This window comes from Sceloporus occidentalis, unplaced genomic scaffold (assembly GCF_023333645.1).
Source record: "Sceloporus occidentalis isolate IW3139 unplaced genomic scaffold, rSceOcc1.0.p SCAF_4, whole genome shotgun sequence".
Taxonomy (NCBI): domain Eukaryota; kingdom Metazoa; phylum Chordata; class Lepidosauria; order Squamata; family Phrynosomatidae; genus Sceloporus; species Sceloporus occidentalis.
This window is the reverse complement of record NW_028316984.1, coordinates 33,097,034-33,121,052: the sequence shown is the minus strand read 5'-3', so window position 1 is coordinate 33,121,052 and position 24,019 is coordinate 33,097,034. Positions and strand designations below refer to the sequence as shown.

General features: G+C 42.6%; 1 protein-coding gene across 7 annotated transcripts in view; it reads right to left on the bottom strand.

Annotated features, from left to right (window-relative positions):
- CCDC141 (coiled-coil domain containing 141) overlaps positions 1-24,019 on the bottom strand; it is a 122,143-nt gene that overhangs the window by 68,623 nt on the left and 29,501 nt on the right. For all 7 annotated transcript variants that reach the window (XR_016280848.1, XM_089519662.1, XM_089519666.1 and 4 more), the window contains exon 5: positions 10,218-10,471. Coding sequence is in view for 6 of the 7 variants with exons in the window: in XM_089519662.1 (XP_089375788.1) it covers positions 10,218-10,471 (254 nt within the window). In the remaining variant the exon portion in view is untranslated. The remainder of the gene's footprint in view (positions 1-10,217; positions 10,472-24,019) is intronic.

Below are 24,019 nucleotides of genomic sequence, written 5' to 3'. Positions count from 1 at the left end.
GCCAATTGGAGGAGCTTGAGCCTCTGCTCCTCCATTTAGTGTGGTTGGAGCGCGTGCGCTGGACGCTCAAGGCAGCAAGGAGGAAAGGCAGGGCCAGGCAAGACTCAGGAGCCTGGAGCCCTGGCCACCCAGGACAAAGAGGGAAGTGGGATGGGACCGTGTCGCTCCCTCAAAAACCGTGAATGTCCTGCTTGTTCCCAGGACATGGCAACCCTATGTTGGGGCAACAGAATTTCCTTGTCTTTTCTCCCTACTGTAGTGTTTTGCCTAAGAATTTGCCCAAGAGAGTGTTCAAAAGAATGAAATGAAAATGTTCATTATTTTCATTTGAGACTGCATTTTTTTTCATTTGCAGAACTATAATGCACCACACATTTCCATGGGCTTTTAAATTATGGTATTAAGGTAAGTTTTTGGCCAGTCAAGGTGACCAAACGTACTAACATAGGTTTGAGGTTGATGTGCAGTGCTGCTATTTATATCTTCTGTATTTTAATCTTAATAATTTTAATTGATGAATTTTAATATTTTAATTACTATTTTTTTTACTATAAGTTGACCTCACATATAAGTTGAGGGCAGGTTTTGAGGCCACAATTATAGATCTTGATATGACTTGTGGCTAAGATGAGGGTAAAACTTAGGAGTACGTAACAAAGGATCGGATGAAGCAAAGGAAAACGATGCCAAAGAACTTACATTTCAATAGTCATAACTGTTTATGCTCATACTAAAGGATGGATGGAGGAGAGAATAGGAAGGGTGTATGTGTGTATCAGTGCTTCCAGGACAGAACACACTCTTGCCTTTCACCAGGGGGTGGTTCTCATACACACACACACACACACACACACACACAAATGATTTTAAGTACAATACTTACATTGACCTGTAAATAAGTTGTCTTAGTTTTTGGGGGTCAATTTTTTGACTAAAATTTCTAGATTTATACATGAGTATATACAATATACCATGTGTGTCTGAGAGAGTGAGTGAATGAATGACTGAGGAGGGGGGTAAATGCCATATCATAGGACATCTGTGATATATGGGTGAGAAAGACAAAGCAATTTCACATATGCCTGACCTCCACAAATTCATTAATGTTCTGAAAGCTTCACCTGATAGCCCAGGCCTCTGTGGAATATTTCTGCAAGTTTTAGCTTTCTTATAGTATGCCTTCAAGTTGTTTGCAACTTATGGCAACCCTACAGCGACTCTATAGCAACAGTTTCTGGGGCTGAGAGTGTGCAACTCATCTAAGGTCACCCAATGAGTATCCACGGCCAAGTAGGGAAGCGAATCTCGATCTCCACTCAAAGCACTATTTCATGCTGACCAAAATCAGAAATACCCCTCCCTGCCTACTACAGAAATCCATTTAATCAAAAATCCTCCTGAGCAAGTTTTTGGTAATACAAAAGGTTATTAAAGGTGGGAGGAGGAGGAGAATAAAGTCCTAATTTCACTGATGTTGGATACAGAAATATATCATTGGATCTTGGTCATAAAGTGCACATACAGCCTTTCCTTGGGTAATCAAGAAACCAGAGCCATCTACAGCTCCCATTGCTTATACTGGATAATGAACATTTGGGGTCATGTGTGATCTTTTTTCCCTCAGGCTGCATCTGCACTGCAGAAATAATCCAGGTTGATGTCACTTTAACTGCTATGGCTCAATGCTATGGAACCCTAGGATTTATAGTTTGTTGTGGCACCAGTACCTTCTGAAAGAAAACTAAATGTCTCACAAAACTACAATTCCCAAGATTCCATCGCACTGAGCCATATCAGTTAAAATGGTGTCAAACTGCATTACTTCTTCAGTGCGGATGCAGCCTGAGCCTCATAAAATGCCTGAGAAACCATATGTACAGAATTTGTTACCACACCGGCTAAAATACAGGTCTCCTATTTTAATCACATATTAAATAATTCCCCACAGCTAGGCCACAGTCTAATAAAGAGTTATTCATGCTTAACCTCCACTAATTTCAGTGAAGCTTAAGTGTGCATAACTGCACTGAACTGAGGCCATATTCTTGCTTTCCATGTTACAGACTAAACTACAGAGTATTCCTCCAAGAATATTCTGACAGTAAACAAGGATGCTTCCAACAAACTCTAAAACAACAAACTTGGCCAATTACCTAAGGAGTTCAGCATAGCTAGGGATATAAAAGAGATAATTAATGTAATTAAATTTTAATTTGATGTCACACCACAAAGCTGCTTTGTAAATGGATCCAATTTATTCATTTTGATGTTGTTCCACATTCAAGGACTGATTTTATTTTTAACTTCTGGTACTGGAGAAGTGGCTGCATATACACATTTATTAATAATAATAATAATAATAATAATAATAATAATAATAATAATCAGCAGTAATAGGCTTTCACGACAAAGTAGTTTGTGGCTCAGTTCAGATATAGTTTCACCATTACAAGAATGATCAAGTGGTGAGCCTTGAGTTTACATACTCCCTCCTCATATTCATTCTTAGTAAGTGAATTCTGGCAAAAGGGAGACGATTAGATGCGTCTTCTTCTAATTTTCAACAAACAAGTTTGCCATTTTGTTCAAATGTGACAAACTGTGGGTTTATATAAACCATATTGCCAGAAGAACCAGAGATCAGGATTACAAGCCCCAGATCAAGGAGGTTTGGAGTCACCGCTCCTTTCATATGAAGAAAGGGAAATGGGAGGAGGAAGTGGATGAAACTGAGGCTGCATCCATACTGCAGAAATATTCCAGTTTGACACCACTTTAACTGCCATGGTTCAATGCTATAGAATTCTGGAAACTATCGTTTTGTGTTATTTAGCCTTCTTCATTAGGGTTGCCATAGTGCCGGACCTCGAAACCGGGAAAAATGTAGGACAAAATTTTCAAATGTAGGACACACAAAAAGTGTGTCCTACATTTGAAAATTCTGTCCTACATTTTACTGCGATCGCAGCGGAGGCCAAGCGGCAAGGGAAAGCCTCCACTTAAGGAGGCTTTCCCTCCCCGCCTGGACCCCGCCACGATCGGAGGCCAGGATCGGGGCCTCGCCTCGTTCCTGGGACCCTCAGGGACCAGGAAGGAGGCGAGGAGGCCGGCGGCGATCGCCCCGATCCTCGCCTCCTTCTTGGCCCCCGCGGAGGCCAGGAAGGAGGCGAGGAAGCCGGCGGCGATCGCCCCGGCCTCGCCTCCTTCTTGGCCCCCGCGGAGGCCAGGAAGGAGGCGAGGAGGCCGGCGGCGATCGCCCCGATCCTCGCCTCCTTCTTGGCCCCCGCAGGGACCAGGAAGGAGGCGAGGAGGCCGGCGGCGATCGCCCCGGCCTCGCCTCCTTCTTGGCCCCCGCGGAGGCCAGGAAGGAGGCGAGGAGGCCGGCGGCGATCGCCCCGATCCTCGCCTCCTTCTTGGCCCCCGCAGGGACCAGGAAGGAGGCGAGGAGGCCGGCGGCGATCGCCCCGATCCTCGCCTCCTTCTTGGCCCCCGCAGGGACCAGGAAGGAGGCGAGGAGGCCGGCGGCGATCGCCCCGATCCTCGCCTCCTTCTTGGCCCCCGCGGAGGCCAGGAAGGAGGCGAGGAGGCCGGCGGCGATCGCCCCGATCCTCGCCTCCTTCTTGGCCCCCGCGGAGGCCAGGAAGGAGGCGAGGAGGCCGGCGGCGATCGCCCCGGCCTCGCCTCCTTCTTGGCCCCCGCAGGGACCAGGAAGGAGGCGAGGAGGCCGGCGGCGATCGCCCCGGCCTCGCCTCCTTCTTGGCCCCCGCGGAGGCCAGGAAGGAGGCGAGGAGGCCGGCGGCGATCGCCCCGATCCTCGCCTCCTTCTTGGCCCCCGCAGGGACCAGGAAGGAGGCGAGGAGGCCGGCGGCGATCGCCCCGGCCTCGCCTCCTTCTTGGCCCCCGCGGAGGCCAGGAAGGAGGCGAGGAGGCCGGCGGCGATCGCCCCGATCCTCGCCTCCTTCTTGGCCCCCGCAGGGACCAGGAAGGAGGCGAGGAGGCCGGCGGCGATCGCCCCGATCCTCGCCTCCTTCTTGGCCCCCGCAGAGGCCAGGAAGGAGGCGAGGAGGCCGGCGGCGATCGCCCCGATCCTCGCCTCCTTCTTGGCCCCCGCGGAGGCCAGGAAGGAGGCGAGGAGGCCGGCGGCGATCGCCCCGATCCTCGCCTCCTTCTTGGCCCCCGCGGAGGCCAGGAAGGAGGGAGGAGGCTGCAGGGAGGCGGGAAGGTTGGCGCGGCTGCGCCCAAGAGGCGCCGCCTCCCTGCAGCCTCCTCCGCCTCAGGCCTCGCTGCCCTCCTTTTCCGTCCCGACTCCCAGGCCTCAGAAAGGCCTTGGAGCCGCGGCGGCGGCGGAGGTAGCCGCGGTGGGCGGGGCCGTCCCGGTTTGGGCGCCAAACCGGACCGGGACCGGGATGGCACCGCCCAAACCGGGATTGTCCCGCCGGGGGGCGGGATATGGCAACCCTATTCTTCATCAGAAATCTCTGGTGCCACAACAAACTACAATTCGCAGCATTCCATAGCATTGACCCATGGCAGTTAAAGTGACATCAAACTGGATTATTTCTGCAGTGCAGATGCAGTCTGAGAGAGCTCACGAACTGCAGTTCACTGAACCTCCAAGCCATAAATTCAAAGGAACATTCAAATACAGCCTATATCACTTCTGTGGAGCAGTAAGCTTTTCATTTCTTTCTTTATGTGAGAGAGATAGGAATTATCCATAGTGATGAGACATGAAGTTAGGGTGTTAACAGCAGGAGTAGTCTCTCTCTCAGTATGTGGTAGTAAATGGAACATAGTGGCCCATCTCTGAAGTGCTGTGCAACAAGGAAGGGAAGCACCTTGAAAGCAGCCTTGTATTTATGAAGCACTATCATGCTGGCCACAGGCAACAAAGAACTGCATGGAAGCAAGTGAACAAGACGGAGACTGCTGTCCTTGTTCTGCACATAGAGCATGCCAACCAAAGGGGACTGCTAGATGGAGGCCCATGCAAACCTCTGTCCTACTATCAGCCTTCAGCAGGCTAGGAAAAAGTATTGGACATATTTACAAGGATGCTTGGAATTGAAGGACATCTAACCATACTTAATACAGAGCAATGGTTGATTTGGGGTGAGGTAAGGGAAGGGAGGTAAAAACAGTTTAAAAAAAAGATTAGTAGTATCTGTCCCAAGGAGCTACATTTCTCTTCTTTTGGAGGGAGTACATTTTAATAATGATCTCATTTGGACCTTGTGCTGCAGAGAGACTGGGGTGATTTTTGATACATGGCAAACGTGGTGGGATGAATAAAGTACATTTGTGTATATTTTGCCAATTTGCTCTTTTTTAAAATGTGCATATAATGGCAAGCATTGTTAAAAACATTTATTTATTGATGCTCTTACTACATGCAATTCATTGCAAGCCTGTAAATGTATGTATGTCTGATGGCAACTTGCATCAGCAGTCATTATTGGTTCCAGGAGGTGCAGATTATATGATTTTTTAAATGCCTCAGTGGAGCAAATTCCTTCATATCCCTAATCACCATCAAAGGAGCAACATCTGAAGCTAATGAATTATGAGCGTTGGTGCCAAAAGCTCTGTAGGATACTGGGGCAGTTTGACACAGTGGAATGTTACTGTGCTTCTAAGTTGTTCATCAAAGTCAGTGAAAGCATCCCTTTTTTCATCTTTCTGTCATTCTGTCTGGGATGACTATGGCTGCCTGTCATCTGCCTAACTTCTAGCTATCAGAAACACTTTGAAAGGCATGGTATACTATAATTGCCAATTGAAATGCATTAATATGGTACCAATAGTCTGCTTCCTGATATTTGTAGTTCCATCGTTGTGCTCAGCAGCTTTCCTCCATAGAACTCAGAAGAATTCTCTAGTTCAGTAGTGGACAACTTGTGACCCTTCAAAGATTGTTGGATGGCAGTTCTTATCAGCCTTGTATTGAATATCTAGTGCTGAGGGATGTCAGGAGTTGCATTCCAACATCTTGAGTGTCACACATTGCCTCACTCCATAACCTATTAGGACTAACATTCTGTGACAGGAAGATGGAGATACAACAGTATGTTTGTACACTAGACTCTCTGTTTAAACCCGAGATAATTCTGGAATGAGAAACTAGTTTTCAAAGAATGAGAGATGCTAAGAAAGATCATAGGCAAATCACAAGTTCATAGTGTTTTTTAAAAACTATTTGAGGGTAATACAAGGCTCAGAGAGCTTCTCTTAGAATCGTGGTGGCGAATCTATGGGATGCGTGCCCTCTCTGGCACGTGAAATCAATTTCTGAGGGTACACGGAGAGATGGAAGGGCAGGGGAAGAGTAGGAATAGGCATGCACCGTTCTTCCTCTTTCCCCACTCTCCCGGGCCTTTAGCTGTCTCTGGGGAAGACCCGTCCCTGGAAGGCAGAGGTCCCACCCCCGGAAGTCCCGTCCCCCAAAAAACCCCATCCCCCCCAAGGACCAAGTAACACCTAGTGCGTAAAAACCTCTGAGTTTGGGCACTCGGTCTCTAAAAGGTTCACTATCACCGTCTTAAAACAACTGCAACCACTTTATCCTGCCTCACAATTGTTCCATTGTTTGACAACTGTAAATCAAGGGGGAAAATATGATGTTTTTATACATCAGAAATAAACTCTTCAAAACACAGCCTCATCACCCAACTCCCCCCCCCCAAAAAAAAAACTAAAAAAAATATGTTTTTAAACATTCGTATTTGAAAGCCTATTCCCAGGCTGCATCCACACTGCAGAAATAATCCAGGTTGACACCATTTTTACTGCCATGGTTCAATGTTATCAAATTCAAGAAATTGTAGTCTGTTGTTGCACCAGAGCTCTCTGACAGAGAAAGCTGAATGTCTCACAAAACTACTGTTACCAAAATTCTGTAGCATTGAGGCATGGCAGTTAAAGTGGTGTCAAACTGCATTATTTCTGCAGTGTGGGTGCACCCTTAGTGACCTGCTTCTAGCTCAGAGCAAAGTGAGACTGTTGCACCTACACTTAAATTGAGATGATGGAAAATGAGGCAGATATTAGCTCTGTTCCATGGATAATTTAAAAATGTTATTTTGGGGTACTGTTCCCAGAATTCCTCAGACACTATAATGGACCTGATAGGAGGGAAATTCTGATAGTCCAGAACAGTTAGATTTTTCAAACTCTGTTTTCCCTTGCTCAGTACATTCCAGAAAGGACAAGCATAATTACTGTATGCACACATGGAGGCCAGAATTATATAGCAGGAAAGGTGGACACAAACATATCTTACTTTCAATGCCTAGGGGCTTGTCAGTTGCTGAAGGATGTTTTGTGCTTAGGCATTAATAGGACTTGTAATTGCATTCAGCAGAGGGAACCCTTAGGCAAGTTTCAAATTCGGGGGAGGTTTGCAGTTGCATCTGGAGGCTTCCATGTCAGTACGACTGTAGAATCCATTCTAGATTTTACTCCAAACTTCAAAGGATCTATCCAGGGTCATCCTGCACCCTCTTCCCAAAATAAAGTGGGGATCTGGAATAACTTCTTTAAAGGTCAGATGGGGCAATTAAGTGCCAGTGGAAATTTGTAAACTCTTCAGTTACAAACCCCACAACCACCACCACTTTCCAGAATTTACTGCTAAACATATTAAAGTCTTTAGAGAAGCAACCAGGTCTAGGGGACATGGATGGCAAGGCCTGCATGCATATTTGTGCTGCCACTGTAATTTTATATGTTGCATAATGGATACAGCTAAACAACTGCATAGTATCACAACTGCTTGTAGGATGTTTGCAAGAGCACCCCACCCAACACATACACAGATCTGGAGCCATTATCTATGTAACACTTTCACAAACAACAAGTAATGTGTCCATGGAACCACCCTTTCTTTTTTGAAATTAACATAGCGAATGAAATTCCTGCTGCTGGCATTCTTATACCAGAGGTTACAAAAGGAAATAGATTAAAATGTATTATTTTCAACAAGTGATCTTTTCAACAACTTGTTCTGCAACACTGCAAATGAGTACATATATTATGGTACATAAATATGATATTCCAAGGTAGATCTTTGGCTGGCCATTTCTCAGGAGAGAGAACAAAACAACCACCAAGTTGCTGTCACACGGAATCTCATGGGCTATGATTTGTGACGTTTTCCTGACTTGCATAGCAATGGCTGTAACCTCGTGTTTTGCATTTTCCCCATTATATTGTCTTAAAATTAAGATTTGTTCCCAGTTCCTAGTCTATAGCCAAAGGGTGTGAAGATGACACTTCTGAAGGAAGACGGGATTTGTCATTTTGGATACAGATCAATCTAGTCAAGAAACTGGTAAATCTAGTCCTCCCGTGGGCAATTACTATCATCTGATGGATGCTTCAGAGTCCCCTAGCAAGCTCAGGCAAAGGCATAAGCCTACTTGTGGGATTTTATATAAAAATGCAAAGAACAATTTGTGATTTATAATGTGCCTGCAGTGCATTGCAAAACAGGTAATATGCCACTCTCCAGGGGGCTATTTGAAGAGCTTTGAGAGGAATCCACAATACCATGCTATTTGCATATTTAATTTATATGCCCTGCCTGCCATCTCTTTCAGGGAACATAAAACACTATTTCCTTACGTATTTGTTAAGGTAATTTCTATATAATGTTATATGATTTTTCACTCAGTTTAAACAAAATATGCTTCCCATACTATGAATCACACTCTCTCGGGTAGTCTTCATGGTTTGATTCTGTTAAACCTGTGCGGATACTATAGGTTCAGCCCCAAAACCTGTGTTGCCTTGCTAGCAAGTGCAGCCCACTATAATATGCTCTGACCCCAGTTCCACAACCTTCACTGTCTCCTCCTCTGACTTGGTGGGGCTATAGCACCACAGTGACTGCTGTTCACTGCTCCCCTAATACCCACTGCCCAATGTTAGCACCCTTCTCTCCCCGCCCCCTCCCAAAATGAGGCAGTGGGAACAATGAAGAGATGGCCCTGGAAAGTCATAAGGGTGGCACTGGCTGGTTTGCTGCACTAGCAAATTCCATTTCAAGTTTAACAATGGTGGTGATGTAGCAGGAAAATCTGTCTTTCTTAAGGCTTAAGTTAGCCATGATTCATATATCCCATTAATTTTAACTGGACAAAAACATGACAAACTTAGTGTGGATACAGTACAGGAACTCATTTTTACAAGAAAATGCAAGTTAATACTCCAGCCGATGTTTATGTAATACATCGCATATGATATACCACTGATATAGATTCACTGATATATAAATAAGCAGTAAGTCCATTATGTGTAATTACTTCAGAGCTCAAAAAAAGATATTTTTGGAACATAGCTACAGTAGGTGTTCTAGGAGTTACAGTACCAAAATTACTATAAAGCAAAGTTACCAAGAAAAGTATTTTTTCCAAGACATTAATTTGTCCCATTCAAGACAATGGGCCTGTCTCTAAAGAAGAAGTAGCTGGATGCAGAACTGAAGAAAGTCCAGCCCTCCTTCATTGTCCTCGCAGTGCTGATGCTGCTTAAAAAAAACCTTGCAGCTAGACAGAGAATAAGGCAGGCTGTGCAGGTATAAAAAGACTTTGTAAAAAGGAGCTTCTTTGTCAGATGCTTTCTCAATTGAGATATGCCTGTATCAGCAGCATTACAGTGCAGTCCAAAGTATAATAATTCAGAATTAATACTGCACTGGCCTCAGTAGATTTACACTTAACATTTGCACAAGTATTGGATCTCATCAACATACAGTACCTGAACCCTATAAAACCACTTCTTATATATGCTGAGGCTGTCAGGCATGAGGATTTGTATGCATGCATTTATATGTACTGTTAGAAGTGTGTGTGTGTATACATACACATACATACACACTCTCCATGGAAGTCCAGATGACAAAATTGAAGCTGTCATATTTCACATACACCATGGGAAGGCACAATCATTGAAAAAAACACACAACAACCCAGTAATGTTAGGAAAGGTGGAGGGAAGTAGAAAGAGAGGAAGGCCGCATGCTAGATAGATGGACTCTATTAAGGAGGTCACAGGTACAAATTTACAGGATCTCAGCAGAGCAGTGGAGGACAGTGTGTCTTAGACATGTCTCATCCACAGGGTTGCCATGGATCAAGATCAACTCAAAGGTGGTTAACAACAACAAAAATACATAGACACAGAGACATTCAATATAGATATCCCTTTTCATACTGTACCTGATTTTCCTGATGATGCCACTGACAGATTTGCAAAACTTGCTCTAGTCCTTGACGTTGCAGCTTCAGGTATTTGTCCAGTTGCCTTCTCCTGTCTTGCAGAGCTTCAAGGAGACTACCAATTTTCAAACAGCTGCTGTGGGCTCCTTGTATGAATTCTGGATTTACGTTTGGACCATCAGATTTAAATTCCTCTATGAATTCATAAAGGTCATGGCTTTTGTTTAAAAGGACCAGGGATTTTTCTAAAAGCTCTGTAAAAGGAGAATGGGGGGGATGAATATTTAAACACTGCAGGTGAATACAGTATAAGCAGTACAATATAATCTGTTTGAACATGTGCAAAAAATCTTTATGGAACTTTGTTAAACAGGGTGAAGTAATTGCTTCAGGTGGCAGAAGCGAAGATGGAATAACAATAGCAGTCTCTTGGCTGTTCTGCCTGAGTCCCCTAGACATCTTCTTCACCTGAAGGGCAGAGCTGTTAGTCCCCAGGACCTCTCTTACTCTAAACCGACTTCTCACTCACAGATGTGGTGGAGGATGGTTTCCCACCTCATCCCAAGTGTCAAAGTAAAATGCAACTGTTAGCCTGCTTAGCTTGTCTGTGCAACAGCAGAGGGGTACTGGTGTGGCCTGTTCCTCAGGCAACAAAATGTCTTAGGCCACCTCTATTCTGTTTTATATCTAAACAGGAGGTAGGAGAGCAAAACTGCTCCTGTTCTTCAATGCCATGTTTGAGTGAACACCAGGAGAGAGATTGTGTGTCTGGCATCATTACTATCCTTGATCTGGGCTTGTTTCCAAATGCTGCCTCAGGCTCTAATTGCTAAAAGCCAGAAACACTGCAGTCCCTTAGATGTGTGGGCGAAGGGAACTATGTAAGTAGAAGGCTTTAAAGATGCTTGAATACTGTATCCATCAGAGGGCAGTAGTGACATTCAGAAAATAGAAACCATTCACTGCCTTATGACTTCCTACATAAGCAATCCAGTTTTTTGCTAGTTGCTGAGCAGAAGTGAGAGCTTCTGAAGCCCAAAATATACAGCAAATAATTTGTATATTATGTCAATGGTATTTACATACATTTGCACATCACCTGTGTGAGACATGTTCAAAACGCCTTCTCATTTTTAAAAACTTACCACATAATATCACAATATGATAATAGGTAGTTTGAGCACCACTACTTAAATTGTATTCTTAGAAAAACAGAGGAAAGGGCAGAGTTGAAAATCTAAGTGCCAATGTTTTGTCTCTCTATGGGCAGCACAATTTGCTCAAGTAGTTCACCGCTTCATTACCACACCCACGCTCTGACCAACTGACATTTCCCAGAGTATTGACAAATAATGATTATTGCAACTGGTTAAAAGCCTCATCTCTTCAATAGGCATCAGACATGATATAAATCATCAAGGTATTTCATAATATAAACAGCAGGAGGGGAAAAAAACCCTCAAAATATTTCGTGTTTTATTTGCCATCTGTGCCTTCTTGAGAGAAAAAAATGCCTGTGTCTTCTTGAGATAACATATTCTTTGATTTGGGCTGCATCCATAGTGCAGCAATAATCTGGTTTGACATCACTTTAACTGACATGGCTGAATACTATGACGTTCTGGGAACTAATTTTGTAACACATTTCTCCTGCTCTTTCAGAGAGCTCTGGAACCATAACAAAGTACAATTCCCAGGTGATTGGAATGGGGTTGTGGATCCTAAATGTTCCTGTAAAGGTATTAAGGAAACTAAAGGGAGACTATGGAGATTATCGCACAGGCTTTATCCTGTCATTTTCCCAATGTCATAAATGAGCATTTAACTTTAAAGATGGGTCTTACTGTATTCACCCGTCTGCAGCCCATCTGTGACCCATCCTTATCCTGTGGCTTTTCAAGAATTAAGGCCATATTTGGAGTGCAACTAATAAGGGTACAAAGCCCACAAGTGTTTGGGATGCAAGTAAAGCTTATATGAGTTTGGTTGATGAAATACAGAATTTGGAGGAAAAACAGATGAAAATGTTGGTAAAGAGAGTTTTTATTATTTATAGTTGAAGAAATGAATGCCAAACTACAATAATCTAAACAAAAGAGCTTTGAATTCACAAATAAATTTGGGAAGTGCTTTCTTATAAGCAGAGACAGGAAAGGATAAAGAAAAATGTCACAAAGATAAGAAAAGGAGTTCAGTTTGTAAAATATTAAAAGCATTTGAGGACTATTATAGAGACTTAAATGTGAGGGGGAATGAGAAAATTTCACATATGGAAGACTATTTAGATCAGGGGTCGGCAACCTGCGGCCCGCCGAGCTGTTGGGACCAGCCCCTGCTCAGTCCTGCCGCCGATTGCCGCCGCCAAAGGCCCCGCGTGGGGCCTTTGGCGGCGGGCAAGGGGGGCAAAGGCCCCCCGCGCTTGTGCGAGAGGCCAATGGCCTCTCGTGCAGGTGCGTGGGGGCATTGGCCTCTCGTGCAGGTGCGTGGGGGCATTGGCCTCTCGCACAGGCGCGCAGGGAGGAGGAGGATGAGGAGGGAGGAAGGAAGGAAGAGGAGGAGGAGGGAGAAAGGAGGAGGAGAAAGAAGGAGCAGGAGGAGAAGGAAGAAGAAGAAGAGGAGCAGGAGGAGGAGGAGGATGGTGATGGTGATATTGATATGAGCCAGCTTCAGAGGCACAGCCAATGTAAGTTGCTGTGATTTTTACAAACTCATGCGCAGTGAAGAAAAACCACAGTCCCTTGACCAAGTACACACTTCTGAGAAGTACATTTGAACCCGAGGGCAAATCACTTCTTGTGAGACCACCTTGACATGTTCAATATGCATAGCCATGTGAACTTTTCTGTCATCTGTCTAGGAATAATGCCCAAATGTCCTCCATTTTGATCATGCCTAAGAAACATACATTTATATTAACATTTTTAAAAAATCATCAAATTTTTTTGCATGTCCTCCATTTTCAAAAAATGTGTCCTACATTTGAAAATGTTGTCCTATATTATTTAATTATTTAATATTTTTTTTTGGCTTCGGCCCCCGCCATTGTCTGGGGGGACACCAACCTGGCCCCCGGCTCAAAAAGGTTTCCTGCCCCTGATTTAGATAGACTCAAGTTGGACAAATTATGTCTGGAACAAAAGCAAAGTTTGAATGGGGCTGTGACAACTACGGAACTTACTGAATCAAATAAAGAGATTAAATCTGGAAAAGCCCAGATGGTCTATTTCCAGCATATTACAAGAAATGTGAAGATGATCTATTCTAACCATTAAAAATGCTGTGCGTTGAGTTATAGGTCGAGTCTCCCTTATCTGGAATTCCAAAATCTGAAATATTCCAAAACCCGAAACATTTTTCATGGTTGGCTGAGACAGTGATACCTTTGCTTTCTGATGTTTCAATGTACACAAAGTTTGTTTCATGCACAATATTATTTAAAATATTGTATAAAATTACCTTCAGGCTATGTGTATAAGGCGTATATGAAACATAAATGAATTTTGTGTTTAGATTTGGGCCCTATCTCCAAAATATCTCATTATGTACATATAACTGGCCTTCTATATCTACGAATTCTTTATCCATGGACTCAAACATTTATGGCTTGATAATATTCAAAACATATATATTTGAAAAAGCAAATTTTGATTTTGCCATTTTATATAAGGAGCCCCATTTTATTATGCTACTGCATTTAACGGGACTTGAGAATCAATATATTTAAGTATCCATGGGGGTCCTGGAAGCAAACTCCAGGGGATGCCAAGGGCCCACTGTATATGCAAATACAGGTATTCTGAAAACCAGAAAAACCCAAAATGCAAAACACTTCTGGTAGGAGACTCAACTTGTATTAGAAAAAGGGTGGATGCCAGGTTCTTAGATAAAATCCCTATATCACAGTGATTCATAAAGAAAATACAGATGGGCCATTAATGAAGTATTATAGTCCTATGTCACTACTACATAATGACTAAAGGGTATTTACTACCATTTTAGCAAGCGGTTTGAGAAAAAGAATATCCATGAGAATCAGAGTGGGGTTTTGCCAAAAAGTCAATTAAGGAATAATGTATGAACTGTTAACATTATTGAATTCTTAGAACATCATAATGACAAAAAGGCTGTTTTGTGTTTTCCCCCCTCTTTTTTTCTTTTCTTTTAAGATGCTGAGAAAGCATTTGATAATATTTCCTGAAATTATTTATTTCAAGTACTGGAAAGAATGGACTTTGGTGAAAATATTATTCAGTGAATAAATACAATTTACTCAGTTCAAAAGGTCTAGATTTTAAAAAACCGTAATGCAACAAGAGCTAATGAAATACAAAAGGGAACTATTTCTTTATTTATTTTAGGGAGTATTTATACCCCACTCTTCATCTCAGAGTGGCTTTCCAATTAGACAGTTCCCTGTCCTCAGGCTTACAATCTAAAAAGACATGACAAAAGGAAAAGGGAATGGTGCTGGGGAAGGGATCAAGTTCATTGTTCTTCTTTTCCTCTGGAGCCATGGTCATGGCAGCTGGGATACTTTGGGCTAGGCCTGATGGAGCTGGCCTGCCTCTCTCCCCCTCTGAGGCTGGATTATAGTAGATTGGAATTGGGGGGGGGCTTCTTTTTACTTTGGCTGGAACAGACTGGCAGCTTCAGCTGGCTTAAAGCCAGCCGGGGGGCATGCCATTTACACATGCCATGCCCCTGCGTTGCCTGGAAGTCATGAGGGCGATTACACACCGGGCAGCTTTGGGGCGACTTGGGGACATGGGACCTTACTTCATTGCCCCCAGGGACATGATAGGGGAGTGATGAAAGGGAGTGGGATGGGAACAGAATGGGTACTATCACCCATTTCATTGCATGCCAGAATGCCACCACCGCCGCCGGAAGCTCCCATTGTGTTCCTGATCCATACCACAGGAGGCGATTTTCAGGAATGCTTCTGAACAGTTCCTGAAAATCGCCTCCTCTAGGACGGACCAGGAACGCAATGGAAACATCCGGTGGCATCGGTGGCATTTCACCGTGCAATGAAATGGGTGATAGCCCCCATTCTGTTCCCATCCTGCTCCGTATTGTCACGGCCCCATCGCATCCCCAGGAGCAGTGTGGTAAAGATGGTGGCCTCTTGTCCTTGGTACAGATTCCTCATCGGGACTATCAAATGTAGTGGCACCCCATGTCTCTGAGTGCATTCCATAGCTTTTTGTGATCTATACAAGCACATGCTTTGCTGTAGTGTATGAAATTATTTTTTGGAATTCTTTGGTGCACTCCATTAGGTGGAAAACCTACAACTAAGGAATCTCTTTCCATTCAACTGCAACATATTAAAACCACGTGGTTTCAAATCCACCAAGTCTACTCTTTTCCCACCCATTTGACATTGAAGGAGAAATTCCACGTACACTAATTCCCTATAAGTAACTATGTGCCTACAATCATGCACAAAGTGAAAGAGAGGCTGCAGTCGTATATGGGACACCCACTGACTTAACTGTATTTAGTATTAATTTATATTGGGAGCTTCCTCGGCTACCACACTGGGAAAAAGGGAAGATAAAAATAAAAGAAACAAATTCCCTCGACATGTCTCACTTTGACAGGAACAGACCCAATGAATCCTCTGTTATCCAACTTTTTGAGCTGCTTTCAAAATATCCCTGTTTCTCTCTAGTCCTCCTACTTTTCCTATATGTCTTGGGCTTACTTCAGTTAGTGAAAAAAGGATTTAAACTGCACAAGTGGTTTGCACTCAGTTAACTCAAGAGGGAAAGGAGAAGTGAGGATGAATACTTGTCCTTCCCAATATACTCAGGCAAAAGCAAAATGCTGCAGGCTCTCCTAGTTTGTATGTTCTTCCTCATTAATAACTTTTGCCATCTGGCCCACACTCTGATGTTGCTTGACTGCCTGTGTCACAATTTTCCTCTGTGAAATGTTGCAGGATATGTGACACTTACAGAGTGACTTTTGGTGAATCACTCTCTCTCAAGCTAATCTGTTTCACAGGGTTGTTGTAACAATAAAATCCAGAATGAGGGATGGAAAGTGGAGCCACATACACTTCTTTGAATTAGGGGAAAGGCATGGTATAAATACAATAAATAAATAAAAATTTAAAAGATACAATAAATAAATATTGGGACTGAAGTTCTAAAACATGCACTGCAGCAGGGCTGAGTTAATAGGTCTGCAATGGAGGGAACTGAGCAGTAAATGCAGCCCAGTCCCCCAATTATGTGATGTCTATACGCCAAATAATGCTGGATTAGCAGGAATGGAGTGAAACTTCTGGGAAGTCAATCTGAAATGAAGCTAAAAAGACAGATGAACAAGTGACCAAGCCAAAATGTGTAAGGAAAAAAAAGTACATCTGTATTCCAAATTCCACCAACATCAATCCAGAAATCAGACAATAGTCAGTCAAGGAACAATAATGAATGCTCCAATATGTTCCTTTGATGTTGCTGCTGTAGCAAATGAAAAAGAATGGAAAGTTTAGGTGGGAAGCATCCTAGTTAAGTGCATAAGGAATATTTGGCACAACGTGCAAAAACATATATTCTACTGCTCTAGAAGGTTCTGAATGATGCATTGTGCAAGTGCAAATAACCCATTTGTGTGAGTCACAGAGACCACCAAGAAGAATTCTATGGATATCATGGAGTGCTAAAAAGACATGTAAATGGGCTCTAGAGTAAATCAAGGCTGAATTCTTTCTAGAGGCCAAGATGACTAAACTGAGATTGTTGTACTTTGGACATATGAGAAAACAGGACTCAGAAAAGGCATATAAAGTAGAAGACAGTAGGAAAAGAAGAAGACTGCATTATAGATGGGTAGACACCATCAATGAAACCATGGCTCTGAGTCTGCAAGACTTAAGCAGGGCTGTTGATGACAGGGTGACTTAGAGGTCTCTCATTCATGGGGTCACCATAAGCCCAAGTTCACTTGATGGCAGTTAACAACAACAAGCAGTTGATGGATTAGTTGTAAGAGACAGACAATCAAACAAATTTGATAAAAATGTTAAAGCTAAAAAGAAACCTCAAGGAAACAGATAGTCACATGGGAGAAAACAGCAAGAAGAATAAGTGGTCCAAGACATGGCTTGCAACAAAAGAAGTGTAGAAGAAGCTGAGGCTGTTGCGTTGCTACAAAATGGAATTGTTAGCTGTGCTCTTTCTGATTCCTTTTGCAAAGACTGCTGGAAGCTTGGACCCAATGAACAGTAGATATGCCTAATTTGCATGTCTAATTTCAGGACTGTGATTCAAAATTAAAAATCAGGCATTTCTCCCTTTCTTTATCAACATACCTGCTGATAAAATCCGGTTTGACTGCACACAATGAACAATGCAAAAGACAATTTTAATTACATACATGACTACCCACTTCCTGAATCCTTCTCTCTCTGAAAAGATGCAAAAACAAAGAATAAAAGATATCAGATATCAAGCCTTCCCTCTTTTGGAAACAGCCATATTTTTCAAGACAATTTTCCCTGTGGCAAACAATGACATTTGATTGTTTTCAGTGAAGAACTTCTTTTTTTGCAATGGCAATCAATTGCTATCAGGTGTTCTAAGCAAAATTTGCTCTGTGATGAGCCCTTCACACCAATGGAAACTGAATTGAGACCATCCAAATTGGTATTAAACTGACGAAGCTTCAATTCATTATTCCAACTTCTTGAACAAGCAACTAGGTTTAAACCAGCATTTTTTTAAAAAAAGTAGAATTAAATAATGTGATAAAATTGTACACTGAGAAAGCAATACTAGATTATATATAGAGAAAACAGTCATATAATATGATTACAACTACATGACTGTTTCTGTATATATAATCTAGTATTGCTTGCTCGGTGTACTGTTTTATCACATTATTTAATCCTTCTTTTTATAAAAATATTATTGTCATGCTATGCCATGCTGGGTCCACACACATGTGTGTGTGCGTGTGTATTTTTTATTCCAGCTTCTATACAGATGTAGTGATTAAGTATGTGGGGCTGTGTGTGTGTGTGTATATAATATTTGATTAAAACTACATGACTGATGCCCTGTACAGACTGGTGAGAAGCACCGGCCTATGGGGAGGGCGAGGGCTGAGCATCTGCATGCTCCAAGCCCTACCGCTGCCGGCAGGGCACCATTGTGGCGTTCGCCAGTCTACATGGCATGCGTCACAATGACACACCTCTTGCACAGCGCCCAAACAGTGCAGTGCCAAAGGGTGTCAGCATGCTGCGTGGTGGCAGCTATGGAGCCCCTTCAATGGCACAAAAAGGAGCCAGTTTTTCCACAACATGGTGGCCGGATTGGTGCTGCGGCATGCGGTTTCTGTGGCACTGATCCGGCCAGTAAAAGGCCGGCTGCAGACCAACCCAAAGGGGCAGTCTGTATAACCCCTAAATCTCAATGTCAAAAGAGGACGGACACAACAAACCTATCAGGGACTAAAATGGATTTTAACTGTACAGTACTGCTTTTCACAATACATTGTTTTTCCCTTCAAAACATGCAATGCCCTAATATCCTGTTTATGGGAAGATTTTATATGACAGAAGCTGACTGTGGGAATACTGAACTTATAAAGATTAATAATATAATTTATGTAGTTTGATATTAAGACATAATTCCTCTCTCATGGAAAACTCAGGGTTGAGTCATAACACCTTTTTTAAAAAATAAGGATAATCCTGGTATAAGACATATTCTGTTGTGTGACATAAGGTCTTTCAATTTTATATTTTGTATTTTGTTATTGTATTTAGTATTTTATTGATATGGTCAGCTGACTAATCATTAAACTTGTTGTTGTTGTATGGTCTTTCATGTTATAAGCACACCAGTCAGGTTGTGGATATACATAAATTCTGCTCCAAACCATACATTCATGTGAAAAACTGTTGTGTTGCACTTAACACAATATGGTGATCTCATACTTTTCTATGTTGGACAATGGTTCTTGTGACAGAGATGATGTCTAACCTCTCCTGGTGCCCACTGACACTACAATATTAGAGTATTATGATTCCACTTCAACTGTTATGGCTGCATCCTATGGGTTCCTGAGGTTTGTAGGTGGATTACAGACTGCCACAAAGCTGTGGTCTGCTGCCGCCGATGGTTGCAACGTCCAGGAACCACAGCAGCCAAATGGTGTGGTTCCCAGATGCTGCAAAGAAGGAGCGCGAAAATCGCGCTCCTTCCTGCACCCCGGAAGAGACGCTACAAGTGCCGAAGCGTGCACTCACAGCATCATTTTTTGGGGGGGAACGTGCGGACGCAGTGCATCCGCTACGTCACGATAGCAGCAGCCGTGTGGAACGGCCGCTGCCATTTCATACGGACTCAGTCCGTACTAGGGTTAGGGGCATCTGGAAGAGACGCCCCTTTCTAACCCTAGTTCGGACAGAGTCTGTGCTAGGGTGCCCGTTTGTAACAGGCCGTAGTTTGGTCAGAATGCTCTGAGGCACTCACTAGCTGAGGATTCTAAATTGTTGTTGTTAACTGCCCTCGAGTTGACCTTGACTCATGGCAACCTTGTGGATGATACATCTCCAAGACCCACCATCATCTACCTCTTCAGTCCAACCATCTGGTATGTGGTTTTCCTCTATCTACTGTTCTTTACTTTTCCTAACATGATTGTCTTGATTATTATGCCTTCTCATGTTGTGACCAAAGTACAACAGTGTAAATTTTGTAATCCTGGCTTCCAGGGGGAGTTCAGGCTTGATCTGATCTAGAAACCATTTGTTTGTCTTCTTGGCCATCCACATCCACTGAAAATCCCAGATTCCATAGAATGTTGCCATAGCAGTAAAAGTTGAATAATAGTGCTATAATTACAAAACCAAGAAGAAATAAAAAGACATTGGTTGCAATACACAGAACAGCTATATAAAAGACATGTAAAAAAAAAAAGAATGTAACATGGAATGAAGAAGCATACAGAGATGAAGCATACACATTCTAGAAAATGAGGTGGAAGCTTCAATAACAGAAATTAGGAAGGATAAATAACTAGGAACAGATGATATTCTAATTGAACTGATACAATCTACACAGACAGTATCAACTCCAGCGTTAACTAAAATTTGCTAACAAATATCTCTCCCAAACACAGTCTGGTCAACCAGCCAAAGGTTGATTGCTACACAGCTGATAGCCAGCAGCTAATGAACAAGCCAAGTCATAGAATAGTTCAGCACTTACAGTTCAGCACTTACTTTACTACAAGCCTTAAGTCCTACAAGAGTTCAGCAATGTCCAGGTCTGATAAATATCAACAAACACAGTGCAGATCAAGTACAGTGTTCAGGAACACAACAGGGAGCCAGGTAGGTCTGATAATTTCAGTCCATTCCTGGAGAGCAGGACTGGGAATGTATAGATCAGCTGCTGCTAAATTAATTGCTGCTTCCTAGAAATCCTCTGAGACCTACTCAAGCCCTCCCTTTGTTGTTTCCACTTGGCAAAGGTAGGTGGGATAAGTGGTCTTCTATATCTGAATATCTATATCTGAATCTGATACTGCACTCTGGTCTGAATTTGAGACGTGTGGCTCTGGAACCTTCTCCTGCTCTGGTTCAACAGTGGTTCCCAGCAGGTCCTGTTTCAGTCTCAGAGTCAGAGTCCATGCCCATGTTCTGGAAGCAGGGCATGACAACATGGAAAACAAAACAGTGGCCAACAAACTGGAAATGTTCAATATTCATCCCTATCCACACAAAAAGAGACACAAAAGACTAGCAACTATAGAACCATAGCATTAACTAACCATGCAAGCAAATTTATGCTTAAAATTCTGCAACATAATTCGCAATCATTCAGGGAGAGAGACATCCCAGAGATGCAAGTGGGGTTCAGGAAAGGAAGAGGCACTAGGGATCACATTGCAAACAAGCACAGGAAAATTTTGCACAGACTAGGTACTGAATTGCAAATAACCTGTGTGGTTTCCAAAGACTTTCTCAAAGCAGGAAGAAAAATGCTGAAATTATTTGTTCTTGCCCTTGAAAAGAAACTTGGACCCATTCATACTACATAGTTGTAATGCTATGGTCCCACTTTAACTGTCATAGTTGCATCCTATGGAATCCTGGGATTGGCAGTTTAGTTTGGGGCATGTAGAATTCTCACCCAGAGTGTTACAGTCCCTCACCAAACTGCAACTCCCAGGATGTTGCCATGGCAGTTAAAGTGAAAAAAATAGCACTATAATTCTGTAGTGTGGCTAGGCCCTTAGTAAAGGATTATACACCTAAAAGTATGCAAGTTAGAATTTCTATGCAGGAGGAAAACCCCTCCAGAAAATATGGTAGTCCAATATAAAAAAGAAAGATGGGCAGAAAATGCAGGTGAGGTTGGAAAAAATGTAGCAGAAATACCTCTCAAAGATGAGAGTATATTTCAAAGGAAATTCCTGCTCAGGTTTGAATTATGAAATTTATAAAGCAACAATGCTTTATATGCTAACATGTGCTAAATAAAAATACTGAATATGGCTTCATTTTGTGAGTCCAAAAATTTATGATGACTTTTACATTTGAAAATAAATATGTTCAAATGTCAATGTGTTCTTCATGTAAGGAAAAGGACATAAAGCCTGCACATTTTTGAAGGCCGTCATTGACAAAAGCTCCAGCCAAGCCACCTGTCAGAGGAGCATGGTTCAGTGGAACTCATCTGGGCATGCATTTTTTTGCTGGGAAAGGCAGTTAACCTGGTTTTGGAGTCTTAAAGCCAAGCAATGTTCAGTAGAAGAACACAGATGGAAAGGAAAACTAAGCACCAAAGCTGCTAGAAAGAAGAGCTATGAGGAATAACCAAGGAAGTCTTGATTTGATGGCATAAAGACATTCGTGGAATATTAGAGATTGCGGCATACAGAGCTCTATAGCAGAAGGGCTGGGTGTGAGGTAGGAATCAATTCCTTGTTCCCCATCCTCAGAACGTTATGTTTAACTACACAGTACATGAATTTTATTCTTCATCCAGGTAATGCAATCATGTTGTGGAAAAGCTTGATTATTTTTTGGCACTGTGCAATTCTGGGATGTATCACCAGCCTGCTGAGTGCTCTTGTCCATCTGTGCTGGGAAGCGGGATTAGCAGGCTAAAAAGAAGCTGTAGGCAATCAATTGGCAACTTGGATAGAAATATGCTGCAATCACAAGTCTGTTAATGTGGTATTAAGACATTTATGATGATTCCACTCTTCAAAGTAGGTTGTTTTATGTACTCTGCAAGCTATCTGAAATTGTTTTGTTAAAAGCTGCAAAATACTGTTTCTGGGCTCTGAGCTTTTAATAACAGCTCAGAGAAATCAATGGTTATTTAGAGGACTTTTGAATACATTCCTAGTTTTACTGAAGAGATGTAAACAAACAGTTAAAACTAACATAGTTCAGAGAGAACTTAAGGCTGCAGTAAGGAGGGCAGGGGATGCCCTTTATGTGCAGCACATTGCTCAGGTCTTTAGACATATCTCTCAGGTTAAATAGAACATGGAACATAGAGGCAGGAAACAATTTTTGAGAGCCATCAGGAAGCAAGTATGGCAATATTTCTAAAGTACTTCTTCAATCATTATTAAAAAGGAATTATATTAATTATAATGCATTCTTAATGACACTATTGTTGTGGTGGTGCATCCATGACATATAACACAGAAGAGGGTGATACACACCCCTGGTCTGTTTTTGCAGCCACTCTCCCCACGACCAAATTTTGCCACCAACATTTCCTCTAGAACTAAGTGCAAACAGAGCACTCCCAGTTGCCCCTTGTACACTCGGTGGTTAGTGCTTTATAGGCCTTCAGGATCAGAACATGCCTGGATTTAAAGCAAATGCCAAGGTGGTTTCATTTCATTTGCTTATTTTGTTTTTGCTGCTACCATACCACTGAATTTGAGAAGTGAAGCAGTGGCAGCACAGAAACTAGGGCCTGTTACAGACTGCCAAAATAAAGCTGCTTCGGATCTCTTTGGAGGTATGCTGTTTAAATGATGCATGCACCCTAAGAATCCGGAAGCTGCACCAAAGCTGCACTCCAGTGCTTAGGAATGAAGTGTGGCTTTGGCGCAACCTCCAGACTCTTAGGACCCATGCATCATTTAAATAGCATACCTCCAAAGAGACCCAAAGCAGCTTTATTTTGGCAGTCTGTAACAGGCCAAAGACTCAATTTTCTTTTAAAATACAGTGTGAGGGAGACTTATAACTTATTTACTGCATGTAACTTCCTTACAATTCTGAGAGGCTGCCTAGAGCTCTTATTTCCTTGTAAAGAAGGTATATGTGTACTTGCATGCTTTGTTTTAGGCCCTTATTTCTTTCCCATTGTTATGCCACCATATTGAATGCTATGGCAGTGGTGAGAGGTGTGGGGTACATCTACACCAGTCCCCACACTGCATCCTTTAAGAGATTTTGGACTTCAGCTCCCAGAAGCCTCAGCAATGTTGGCCAATAGTCTGGGATTCTTGGAGCTGAAGTGCAAAATCCCTTAAAGAGCACAGTTTGGGGACCACTGATCTATACTATAGAAATAATGTAGTTTGACACTACTTTAACTGTCTGCATCCTACAGAATCCTGGGATCTGTAGTTCTGTGAGGCACCAGCATGCATTGGCAGAGAAGGCTAAAGACTTTATAAAACTACAAATTCCTGGATTTCCTAGGATGGAGCTTCAGCATTTAAAGTGTATGTCAGATTGCACTAACTCTTCAGTCTTCAGTAGGTTAATAGTGCAATCTTTACAAATATTTGGAATTTGA